Raw genomic sequence first — 14,279 nt, forward strand, 5'->3', positions numbered from 1 at the left:
GCATACGAACTCCGTTTTTACGTTCTTTATATCCACACGTAGGTATTTACGAGCACTACGACTTTCTTTTGGACTAAAATAGCTAATTCTAAGTCTATTTTAAATCCCTCTTGTTATAAGGCATTATAGCGTTTGAATTTATCATAACTTCTACACGCGAAGTCAAATTTAGATGTTCTCTATATTTTTGTAATCGTATGAACATACTTTAACATGAATTACATAGTAAGTTTATCACATTACTAGTTTAACAAAATCACATTACATGATTGGCATAATCACATGTGATTGTTATTGACCTAATTTTGACGGGTGTTACAAATTCCCTCTAACGGGGGGATGATATGACAACCCGGAATTTTCATTCATACAAACCCTACAGTCAAGCACTTCAAATAAAAGTCAGATACATTTCTGCTAATTTTTAGCCAGTTTAAAGTTTGTTTTGGGTGTTTTATTAATAATTCTTCAAACAAATGAATAAAAGGAAGTACTTTCTAGGGTCTTGAAGTAGCAAACACACACTTAAACCCCTAATAAGTAGTTTACGGCCAAAATTTTGGATTTTGGGTCGTAAACTCCGTTATGGCCGTAAACTCATGCTTAAGGCATGAGTTTACTCTTCATTATTTCATTTTCCAACTTTCATACTCAAGAACTTCCACCATTCTCTCTCAAGGATCATAACCCCTCTCTTCCAATCTTCCAAAATGTAAGTGTTTTCCTCCTTGTTTTGTTGATCTCTTCCTTAATCTAGTGATCTTACATGATTTCATCCATGAAATCATTCCATTTGTTTAGATCTTCAAGCATTCTTCATTTCACCAAGAACACACACTAGTGTTCTTGGGCCATAAACTCCCTTTCAAGCTCCTTTATTGTAAGTATTCTTACCCTAGTGTGTTATAAGGCTTGTTTCACTTCTTATTCAACTAACTAGAAAACACAAAGAAACACTAGATCAAAGGTGTTTACGACCAAGAAATGTTCTTGGGCAGTAAACCCTAATAGATGGCGCAAAGTGAACCCTAGTCCCTCCCCCTTGGATACCAATCTAGATCACTTCCTTGAAGTGTTTAGGACCTTAAGCATCAAAAAGACCATGAACATATATAGTTTATGGCCGTAAACCCATGAGGAATGGTCCATGGGCCGTAAACTCTATAAAGAGGTGAAATTGTGCCGCCATGACTTCCTAAGGCTTAGACTTGAAGTAAGGATACTTCTTTATGACTTATAAAACCTCAAAACACAAAATGGTACTTAATACCATGAGTTTACGGCCGTAAACTCATGGGGAAATGCACATGGGTCGTAAACTCATGAGTTGTTACCATTTGGACCATAAACTCCTTTGAGAAGCCCTACACCCCTTAGATGCAACCCTAATGTACTCCTAGCACTTGAATCAAAGTGTTATCCATGTTTTAGGGTGTCTTTAATTGAGTAATTAGTTGTTAATTGACTAACTGGATACATATATGTGTTATTATATGTTAATTAGGATATGTGTGTGTGTGTGTGCTCAAGTCTTCACTTGACACTTAGCATCCTATACCATCCGTTCATCCAAACCATTCACTACAGGTGAGTTCATACCCCTTAATTAACCTTTATTATGTTTTTAAATGCTTTTATGGGGGGGATACAAGTTGAGTTATACTAGTTATTACATCAATCACATGTGATTAATAACTAGCATACAAATGGATTTACTATGCTTTAAACTGTCTTGTCAACAAAACTACCTCAAAATGATTTCCAAACACTTTTACATGTTAAACTCGTTATAAAACCTAGTTTTAGTTTCCTAATATTTACTTTCAAAACTCTTTAAACTTATATACTGTCAAATCATGTCCAATACATATATGGTTATATGAATAAGGTTTGAAGGACTTAGGACTGATAATATGCTCTATTTCCTGTTCCTTGTTTCGTTGTGGACTTAGAGTCCCCTATTGTTTGTCCGAGTGTCATTTGATCCTTAGTTATATATCATGTGTTCATGTGTATATGTATAGACATAAAAGCTTTCTGTCTTATTTCAATATACTCAGTTATACAAACAATCTTTCTAGTAAACTACTCACTACTTCTAGTACAATGTAACATTCAAAGAGTCAGTTTATACATGAGTCACTGTAAACAATACACTACACTATACAACTGAACACACTATAATAAGAGTCATAGAGAACATACTACTCACTAGACAAAGAGAACATACACGAATACATACTATTCATACATACTATATATACTACACTAGAGAACTCACCATGATGAGGATCAGGAAAGACGTACACTACACTATTACATACACTACATACACACTATGCAATAAATGTGGGGCACTACCTCAGGGCATGGCATCTCGGTCATGGCTCATCTTGTATCCAAAGTCTCCTGAAGGGAGAGCGTGAATTTGTGTATAGATCTATACCGGACTGACCATCCTACACCTTGTTGCTAGCTACAGTGGGACCTGCAGGTCTTCGGGTGATGAATGTCATAACATTTCGACGTCTTCGAGCATCGTGTTTCACTAGATCGATCAAGTATGGATACAATTACATCACATTTTACCTTAACTAACAATTGGTTTAAGGTAGTTAGTACAATAGTAGTTATAATATCATAATACAGTACTTCATTATTTTCCCTTTACATCTACTTGGTGATCTCCTCACATAAAGAGTAATGTAAAATCTATATTTACTAATAATAGTCACATTTGGGAAAGATGCACACTTTTACAATGAACAAGCATTCAGTACACTTGATGCCTTGGTAGGAGGGTGCTTTTATACTAATAGAAAATATAGTATTTTCTAGGTGATACAAACATTTTAAAAACTCTCACATACAAACACTTACAAATATTTTCATACAATTTATGACACTAAATACTTATGAATTCACCAGCTTTAATGCTGATAAACTCTTTCAAAATAATTTGTAATCTCAGGTCATCAGTAGACAGGTACCGATGCCAGCTTTTGAGAAGATGGAGCACCTACAAGACTTGTCTTTTATTTTGATTCATATTTTTGGTGTCTATAAACTGTACATAACACACTTGTATTAAAATACATTATTAATGCAATGGATGATGTTGTTTGCTTGTTTACTATATTTCTGTGTTGTGATACTATACATGACGTCCTCCGCCTCAGAACGTTTCCGCCGTTCTTGGTTTTGGGGTGTGACAATATAAGGATTTACACCATACACCACTTCAAAAGGAGAGTGACATGTAGCATAAGTAGGAGAGCGATTACAGGCAAACTCAGCATGTACAAGTTTGATATCCAAATGTTTTTGAGTTTTGCTAACCAACCCCCACCCAAAGTTCTATTTGTCACGTTCGTTTGCCCATCAGTTTGTGGACGATGGGATGTATGAAAAAGTAACTTAATACTAGCTTTCATCCACAAAGTGTTCCGAAAGTAACTCAAAAACATAGATTCACTCTGAGAGACAATATTTTTTGGAATAATATGCAAGCGAACCACCTCTTTAAAGTACGAATTTGACACATTAGATGCATCATTGGTTTTTATGACATGACACGAAGTGAGAAATTTTTGAAAACCTATCCACCACCACAATAATGGATTCCTTCCCCCTTTAAGTTCTAGGCAGAGCCATAATGAATTCCATTGATACATCTTCCAGAGGACGAATAGGAACCGACAACGGAGTGTAAAAACACCATACTTGAAATTTTATTCGTCATCTTACATGTAACATACTTGCCCACTATGTTGGTTACATCCCAACATCTTAGGCCAAAAGAAATGTTCTTAAAGCTCCTCCAAAGTTTTGGTAATGGAAAAATGACTCGCCAAACCACCACCATGAGCTTCACGAATCAGCAACTCCCGTACCGTAAGTTTAGGGACACAAAGGTGATTGCCTTTTGATGCCTTTATGGGCTTGATTAAGTGAGTAGGGTTGAGTTTAGGTAAATTAAGCTAGAATAACAACCACAATGATACATGTATGGGAAGAAATGGATAGATTAGTAAAAAAATCAAGACCTACTAAGTTGTATACCCGTGAAAACAATCCAAGACATATTTGATTGAATGCGTATCAAGTCAAGAACACGTCTTGACTATGACAAATAGTGAACTATACTAAACAAGGGTTCTTTTGATTAAAAATTTCTCTATCTAATTTTTCCATGCATAAATTTGGCATATATGAAGCATTTATTACAAAGTTGGCGGTTACAAGCCACCCAACCAACTACTCAGTAAAACTAGTAATGAAAATTAAAGAAACTCGGGAAACCACACAAAAAAACGTCTGACACACTAATGAATAAAAAAACATCCATGCTCCATCAAGGAGCCATAAGAAGCATTATAGTGTAACCCTAATCCACCAAAGAGTATCAAAAATGGCTAGGAGGCTTTATGAAGCAAAAAGTATCAGTTTTGAGCACTTATGAAGCATTTAAAATGTTTCCCTAGCCTTCATGTGACCATAATCCAATTTGTAGGTTACCACGCACAACGCAACCATCGAGCCCAAACGACCTTCTTGCCTACTAGTAATCACTAATCCATCACCTTGGGCTTTCATGATCCATGTCTGGATCACCTCGTACCGCTGACCATTTCTGCTTAGATTACAAAAAATCACGCTACTAGGGTGAGTTTCACGGCCCCACTTTCTAATATTTTAAGGGGAAAACGCATGCTAAATATTGTATACACGATAATATTATGTCTATATGATAGTGTATTTTTTTTAGAAAGTGCCAAAGCTCAGCAAACTTTATTAAAAGAATAAAAGAATACAAACCAACCAAAAACAACAAAATCAAACAAAATACAAGTCTAACCAACCTATCCATAACCAACTACCAAGCCACTTTTTAATAACCAAACTTAACCACCCAAAAACCCAAAAAACCTTTTTATCCTTAAACCTAGTCCAAAGACATATTGAAAGTGGGAAAAAAGGTAACCTCGCCTCCTTGCACCACCAAAAACCCCAAAGATCATTAATTCCTAAGCAAGGGGTAAGGCCCTTTAAAAAACCCACAGTCTGAAGGCCAAGCATTAAGAACAACCCCAAAAAATCCACAAAACTTACAACACAATACACAAAATAGAACCAATAAAAGATAACACAATTATAACACTCATAATTGCAACTAGAAAAAAAATCCCATTAATTTATCAGCCCCGCATCATCTGTTTCTACTCCTCTTATCAATCCTCCATTTAGTCTTCAACAAAAAAGACTCCATCTTCTTGCAAATATAATCCAACTCCATCCTTTGCAAAAACTTCCTGCATATCAAACACAAGCCAAACCACAGCAAGCTAATACCAAAACTCCAATAAATCAGCACAAGTTTCATACTAAACATGGCATCAATCACATGTCTAGGATTCTCCATTTGAATAATCTCAATTAAGATCATATCCAAACAGAAAATCCCATAGGTACAAGTCACATGATTTGAGAGCATACTCTCAAACCAGTAACACATTCCGTCAATTCCTTTGTGAAGTAATTTATTCCGAAAAAGCCCCCACCAATCCACAGCTTTAAAATCACCAGCGACACACAATCTTCTCTGCCAACCCCAACCCCAAAAGCCACCAACAAACAAATTAATAATCCATAAAATGACTTCCATAGATTAAAATTTTTCCATTCCAGAAATACCCCAATCCATAAAAACTTTATCATTGACCATCTTCACCTTCTTCCTCAACCCCAACAGTTTTAAATATATTTCACTTTCAATACAAGCAATCGCCCCTTTATACGATTTTCTCCTTTTACTAAAGAGTCTAGAGTTTCTTTCTTTCCAAATATGAGCATCACAACTAGCAAAAACACATTTATTAACCAGATTCTCACCAGATTTCCTTTTAAACAAACTGCATAGTTTCATAACCAAATCATTCCAATCATCCACAAAAAGATTAATCCCAATCTTATTACAAAAATACTTCCAAATAAGATGAGAATAATCACATTTAAAGAAGAGATGATCATGTGAATCAGGGGAAACAGCACAAAAAGAACAAAGTAATATACCAGAAACTTCCCAACCTCTGACACGATCCTGGGTTTTCAATCTATCCATAATAGCCATCCACAAAATAAACGAGTTTCGAGGAATGCAATTACCATACCAAACAATATCATACCAAGGAACTTTGTCTCAAAAATTATTAATATCACACCACACCTGTTTGCATGAAAATTGCTTACATATTCCTTTCTTATCTCTCCAACATGCCACATCTCTCAGATTAGGGTCAATACAAATCATAGGAGCATCCTTCAATCCTGGAAATTATTAAGCCACTCAACCGGCCAAGTATACGTATCATAGTCTAGAACATCACTGACCAATGAAGTATCACAAAACCCATTACTAAACCATTCTCTTCTAGATATAACAGAGCTTAATATACCAATTGGGTGCCACCAATCATGCCAGAGAGAAGTATTCATCCCATTTCCCACACACGAAACAACATGGGGCCTAACAAGTTTTCTCACCTCAAGGAACCTCTTCCATGTCCAGCTCATACTCTTTTTTGCAAAATATCCCAAAAATTCATGTTTCCAATGTAATTGGAAAACACCCATTGAACCCACAGAGAATTTTTTTATTGATCACATTCCACACATGTTTAGCTAACAAAGCATCATTCCATTTCCTTAGATTCTTCACTCCTAAACCACCATAAATTTTCGGCTTACAAATATCAAACCACTTGACTTTATCTTTCCCTTTGACTATCTCACCATTTGCCCACAAGAAACTTCTACAAAGCTTTTCAATCTCTTTAATAGTAGCAATGGGAATTTTAAAAATGGAAGCCCAATACACATGAATAGATGTCAAAACAGAATTAATGAGCTGTAGTCTTCTAGCAAACGATAAAGCCTTACTTTTCCAATTGAAAACTCTCATCTTAATCTTCTCAATAAGCTATCTACAATCTCTTTCAAATAGCTTAGTAACACACATAGGAATTCCCAAATACTTAAAAGGAAATCTCCCAATGTCAAAAGGAAGAATGCCCAAGATAATCCTTCTCATATTAGGCTTAACACAACTAAAGAAAATCTGACTTTTTTCCATACTCACCTTCAACCCTGAAACTTTTTTGAAATCATCAAGAGCATCCCTTATAACTCTAGCAGAATTCCCATTTCCATAAGAAAAGACTAACAAATCATCTACAAAGCATAAATGCGTGATTTTAAGGGACAAACACTTACTATGAAACTTAAAATTCTGGCCATCTTCAATTTTCTTCAAAAGGATGATATTAAACACCTCCATAACTATAGTGAAAAGGTAAGGAGATAATGGATCACCCTGCCTAAGAACCCTCTTTCCTTTAAAATACCCATGATCTTCACCATTTAAATTTAGCATGAACCACGGAGAAGAAACACAAGCCATAATCCACTGAATCATTACCGGGTGAAACCCAAACCCCTGCAAAATTCTATTAAGAAAATTCCAATCCACCGTATCATATGCCTTTTGAATATCAATTTTTATGGTGCATTTGGGAACTCCCCTCTTATTTTTATACCCCACCATCAGCTCCTGAGCAAGGAGAATATTATCCAAAATAGATCTTCCTGGAATGAAAGCTGATTGATTTTTCTCACAATATCACCCAAACTATTTCTGATTCTATTCACTATAATCTTACTGATACACTTATAAAAAGTTCTACAGTAGGCTATAGGACGGAAATCAGAAACTTTCCTCGGGAACTCCACTTTAGGAACCAGCACAATTCTCGTAGCATTGATTCCCTTCAACAATTTACCAGCCCAACAATATTCCAAGAACTTTTAAAAAATTTAGAGGAGTAACCATCTGGTCCACGGGCACGATTGTCATCAATATCAAACATCGCAATTTTGATTTCTTCATCAGTCACCACTCTAATCATATTAGCTGCCACCCTACTATCCAATTTATTATGAAAGGATTCATCATCTAAACATGATAACTCAATAACATCTTTACATCCCAAAAAGTTAAGGAAATGAGAAACAAATTTATCCTTCATATTCTTCCCACTAACCCATCTACCATCTTCATCAAGAACCATCAGAATTCTATTTCTATTTCCCCTGATCTTCATAACTCTATGAAAAAACTTAGTGTTATTATCCCCTTCCTGCAACTAATTTATCTTAGATCTTTGGAAAAGAAGTTTTTCTTCATCATTGCAAGCAACATTAAAATCAAAAAGAATATTAGCAAAATCCTCCCTAATCTTATCATCAAAAGGATTAAGATCAATTTCAGATTATTTACTTTCCAACTCCTCTCTTAACATTTGAATTCTCTTCCCATACCCCCTATGTTTATTGCAAAGCTCCCTACAATGCTTTTTAAGAATCTTCAACTTTTGGCATACTTTGAACATAAACAATCCTTCAATATTAGCATCCCAAACTTCCTTAACCAAGGGTAAGAACTCCTCTTTCTATGTGATAAAATTAGCAAACCTAAAAGAAGGTTTCCATCTCATCTTGCCAACAGGAACATATTTTTATTCCAAATTGACCATTACTCTATCTAACTTCTTCAAAAGGCCCTTATTCCTAGCAGGAGTTTTATTCCAAGTAAACTGAAACCCAAATGACCTCAGATCCTCAACTTCAATAAAGTTTATACAATCAATAAAATCTTCAACTCCTTTCGGAGTTTTAGAACAACCTTCAGAATATTCCGATGGCTTTAAAGCAACATTAAAATCACCTAATATTCCCCAAGCTTCCTCCTTAACAACCAAACTATGTTTCTTCAAATTATCCCATAACAACCTTCTCTCAATATATTTTGAAGCAGCATAAATAAAACACAAATACATGCTATAATCGGAATCACAGAATCTAACATAACAGTGAATAACTTGTCTAGACTGAGAAATCACCATCACATCAAATAGTCTTGGATTCCAACCAACAATTATCCTAGTTCCAGCCTCACAGCTACTATTATTAGACACCCAATCCCATTGACCAAAAATCTTAACACAAACATTCTTAAGATTAAGATCTTAACATGAGATTCCACCACAGCACATATAGCAAGGTTATTGCTTCTAATAACATCAATAACCTCCTTTTGCTTAACAGCTTTATTCAAACCCCTGACATTCCATACCCTTATAGTCATCATTGGGAAATACTAGAGTTTATGGCATTTACCTCCTCAAATGCCTGAGAAATCCCCTCTTTGTTTTTACTATTCCTCTGAACCATCCTACTATTCTTCATTTTATTATTTTCATTCCCTGCACTACCCTTCCCATCACTCTTAGAAGGATCCAACTCCTTATTCATTATTCCAATAACATCAAAAGAAGAAACAACATAATTTCCTTCCTGATAAACTTCAACTTTACCCCCCTTTAGCATCCTCTTCCATTTTATCCATCACTTCCTCATCAATCGTTCCCAGAATTTCAAAACTGTTTTTATTAATGTAACCATCACTAGAAGTATTCTTACTTTCAAGACTCTTGTTACCACCCTCTTTTATGTTGTCATTCTTCATAGCATACCCCTGAACCTTGTTCTCCTTTATCCCCTGATTACCAGCCAAAGCCTGACCATTAACAAACTTCTCATATCTTTTATTCTTTTCTAAATTCCAATGACACACCCCTTTATTATTCCAGTTCCCATTCTATCCCTTTCCATTACCACCTCTATTCCCATTATTACCACTGAAATTATTACTCCTGTTAAAATTACCATTCTTCCCACTATATCTTTGATTATTCAATTGAGCATAACCCTTTCCATTACCACCTCTATTCCCATTATTACCTCTGAAATTATTACTCCTGTTAAAATTACCATTCTTCCCACTAGTACCTTCACCATTATTGTGACAACCCAAGTTGTCCCGTTACATTTCCCCGTTACCGTTAACGGAATATTCCACTGTATAAAAGTTCCGTTAATTAGAGGGCGTCAATTTAATAAACATTCCATTTGTTTACATTTAACATGCCGTTAAGTCGTGATAAAAAGAAATAAAAACACATAACACCCATTTCCATTTATTTGGAAAATGTTAAGTTTTATTGTTACGACCACTAAATCGGGTGCGACCAAAAGCCCCGTTTAACGGCAGTATCGGGTAAAATTCCACTGAGCCCCGACTCGGAACCCTATATAAGGGTGAGTGGAGTCCATTGGAGACTTTTTACACTCTCTCTCTAGACCCGTTTTCGCCCCGAATCCGCAACCAAACGCTTCCAGATTGTAAGTCCGCTTACCCTAGCTTATTCTAAACATATTGACTTGTGTTTATAGCTTAGAAATCAAACCTAGAAGCTGTTGAAAAGGAGTTTACGGCCTAAGCTCCTCCTTAGGCCGTAAACACCTAAAATGAGGCCAAAATGACCCCAAAATATCCCTAAAGGCTTAGAAATAAATTAAGGGATTTGCCTAGGAGTGTTTAAACATTAAATCACATGATTTTAGGGGATAAAAGAGAGTTTCCGGCCCAGGCATATGCCAAGGCCGTAAACACCTCTTAAACATGTCATAAAGCCCCAAAAACACTCCCAAACCACCCTAGGACTTCATACATAAATTAGGGGCTTATTATTTCGGGTTTTAACCATTTAAACACATTAAAATAGAGGGACAAAAGGAGTTTACGGCCCAGACTTGTGTCAAGGCCGTAAACTCCCCAAACCAAGCCAAAATGTTGGATTTTGTTCCCCAAATGGCCTTAGGCATTTACCATAAAATACTAGGATTGAAACAAGGGCTTAAACACAAGAAATGGAGGGATAAAAAGGATTTTACGGCCCAAGCAAGTGTCTAGGCCGTAAACTCCCCAAAACACATCCAAATGATAGTTTTAATGCCCCAAAATAGCATCACACGTCATTTTAAATTGCTAGCAAGGTATTAGGGGCTTTAAACTTCGCAAAACTCTAAGGATGAGAGTTTATGGCCGTAAACTCCCTTAGGAGTTATCCCTAGGCCGTAAACTCCAATATAATGCCCTTAGAAGCCTTAAACCCACTCATGCCTTTTTGGAAAAGTACTTAGAATAATTCCATGAGCAAGTAGAAGCCTTCAAACACCCTAGAACCCATCACCATGAGTTTACGGCTGTAAAATCATGGTGAGTAGTCCCTGGGCCGTAAACATCATAGTAAGGGCTTAATCTTGGAGAGTAAACTCCATTCCTAAGTCATACACACCCTTAAACGCTACCCGGGACACCCAAACACTTAACCAAAGTGTTCTCCGCTCCTGTGAGCGCGTATATTTGTTTAATTAGTATTAAATATACTAATTGTATGTGAACATATGTTATCATATGTTAAATAGGTCATTGTGTGTGTTCAAGTCCTTGTGTGACACCGAACGCCCAAACGGCACCTTCGTCGGACCTACTTACACCAGGTGAGTTCATACCCCTGAATGAACCTTTTAAATGTTTTAACATGTTTTATAGGGGGGGAATACAAGTTAAACATGCCAGTTATCATATCAATCACGTGTGATTGATAACCCGCATGCACAAGATTTTACCACTGTACACTGTTTTACCGAGTAGGACACTATAATGGTTTTCAATTGTTTCAAAACTCTTACTTATACTGTTTTATCTAAATTCATTCTAAACTGGTTTATGAAAGATTTTCTAAGGTTTTCAAACATATTTTACAAAAGAATACAAATTGTGATTTTCTCCGGATATAAAGGTTTTTCATCAAGGTTTCCCTCTTTCGACGTATATTTGTACTTGTTAAATACTGCTGCTTCGCTTATACTTATTTTATACTCCTACTCTGTAACGCTTTCACTTATACTTGAAGTCACTTATACCTTATGGACGCTTATACTTATTCACACTCTTACTTAGTGATACGATTCTACTTCGCTTATACTTGATATCGACTCTATTTCACTTATACTCGATACGCTCTTACTTCACTTATTGTCGTCTCTACTTCGTGATACACTTATACTTGTTCGACACTCCTACTTCACTTGTTAGACACTCCTACTTCACAAGAATCACTTCTACTTATTACACACTCAGTCGTAGCTAGATGTATGTCTGTGCTTATATAGATACATATAAGTAATGCTTGAAAGACTTAGGAAGGCTCGTCCGCCCTATTTCCTTTTCTTCATTGAGATGTGGTCTGGTGGGATCGGATGGCCGTCCGAAGGTCGTTTGAATAATTAGTTATATATTATGTATATAATTAGGGACATATAGGAATTCTCTAGGCAGTTCAGTTAAGAGTCCCTACCTCTAGTCTACACTTACATTAGAAACCCACTATTGGGAAGTCTCTACTTCTAGTTTAGCACTTACACACTACCCACTATTTGGAAGTCTCTACCCACTACTTGGGATGCATCTTCAGGACACGACATTCTCCGTCGTCTAGTTGGTAACCAGAGTCTCCTGTAGGGAGAGCAGACATTGTGTGTATAGATCTATACGGGATTGACAACCCCGCACCCAGACTGCTAGCTACAGTCCCGGCCTACCAAGCCAACGGGTCACAAATGTCACATTTTAGACGCTTGTAGGGCGTCTGATACTCTAGTCAGTATGGTTACGAGTATCCCGGGTTACCTTATAATTCATTGGCTTTAAGGTAACGGTATTTCGCCAGCAATTTACACTGTATGCTGGTAATTCATTTTTAGGGTCACACTGTTTTGACCTTACAAGACGTATCTCTCATTTGATGCTGTATGGGGTCTGTACCCACTGTATTCACAGTATCCACTATATCCACTGTTTTAGACCTTGCTAGACGTATCTTTCATTTGATATTGTCTGCGGTCTGTATTTACTGTTTTGGACCTTACCAGTTGTACCTTTCATTTGGTACCTTCTGCGGTCCGTGTCTCTATTTGTTAGACTGGACCAGGCGTGTCGTTCGTTCGATACTCTCCTGGAGTCTATGATTCCTTGCCTTAGTCAGCAGTCCTCACTGCTGAGGCATATGTTATTCCCTGATGTCATTTTCTTTCCTCGATAATCAAATTCAGTATTTTGATAATGATAGCAATTTAGGGGAAATAACTTTTTACCACATAACACTGACCAGTCTTGGTAGAAGGCTGCTTTTATTAAAGAAAATATAGGATTTTCTGGAAAGGACTCTAATACACTGAAATCTCTTAAACTACTACTTTTAATAAAGTTATTTGAATGAAAACGTCACTAAATGCTTATGAACTCACCAGCATTTGTAAAAATGTTGATACTCGCTTTTCAAATAACTTGTATTCTTAGGTTAGCATTAGACAGGTACATCTCGGAGCTGTTGATGAAGATAGCTTAGTACTGCGCTGTATTTATTCTATTACTTGTATTACTTTGATGTATTAATGTAACCATGTAAAACTATTACTATTAATGAAATATTTTTTTGTACTTTGATTACTATAATGCATGTGTTGTGATACTGACATGACGTCATCCACCCCAGAACGTTTCCGCCGTTCCGGTTTTGGGGTGTGACAATTATTACTTCCTGTCACCTTCTTATAACTGACCTCCGTAAATCCATCATCATTAACCACTTCCTTCCCTTTATTACTCTTAATGTTCCCATTATCCCCATTCTTTACCACTTTCTTTTCATTCATAGCTGCAAGACAAACTTTATCCATATGCCTATAGACTTTGCAGTGATTACGTCTAGACGGAATCCAAGCATACTCCACATCAAAACTCTGAATCACAGCAGTATTAGAAACAAAATCCCAAGTAGAAACTTCAATTTTCCTACTCCATTCTTTATCAACCGCCATTTCAACAAGAATTCGAGCATAAGCGTTTCTACCCTTGTGCTCCAAACACATCTCCTCAGTAAAATAATCAAATGCCAAGGGTACCCCTAACTTACTTGCAATAATACACAAATTTTCACCACTCCATACTTCCAAAGGTAAATCAAAGATTTTGATCCACACAGGAATTTTATCATGACTATTCTTAGTTAAGGTCAAACCTGGTCTCCATCTTTGAAGAAATAATGGCATATTATTGAACAACAGCCATGGGCTTCCCTCCAATATTGATAACATCCCTTGCTCATCACTAAATTAAAAAAGAAAAACCCTTTGTTGTTCATGAACACCTCTTCAAGACCCACATTCTTCCATAGCCTTCTAACCTCTCTCTGAATCACAGGAAACACCAACTTCTTATCAATCATATATCCATATAAAGTATTAGTATATGGAAT

At 36.3% G+C, this 14,279-nt stretch overlaps 1 protein-coding gene across 1 annotated transcript; it reads right to left on the minus strand.

Moving 5' to 3' along the window:
• Positions 1–6,601: 6,601 nt before the first annotated feature.
• LOC145099348 (uncharacterized) lies at positions 6,602–9,369 on the minus strand. The gene is made up of 6 exons (XM_079036935.1): positions 9,235–9,369; positions 8,668–9,053; positions 7,839–8,148; positions 7,273–7,495; positions 7,139–7,230; positions 6,602–6,979 (listed from the first exon to the last, which is right to left on the minus strand). The coding sequence occupies exons 1-6, from the start codon at positions 9,367–9,369 to the stop codon at positions 6,602–6,604; spliced, it is 1,524 nt and encodes a 507-aa protein (XP_078893061.1).
• Between the last annotated feature and the right edge of the window lie 4,910 nt (positions 9,370–14,279).

Source organism: Lactuca serriola, chromosome 4 (assembly GCF_051521515.1).
Source record: "Lactuca serriola cultivar US96UC23 chromosome 4, Lser_US96UC23_V15, whole genome shotgun sequence".
NCBI lineage: Eukaryota > Viridiplantae > Streptophyta > Magnoliopsida > Asterales > Asteraceae > Lactuca > Lactuca serriola.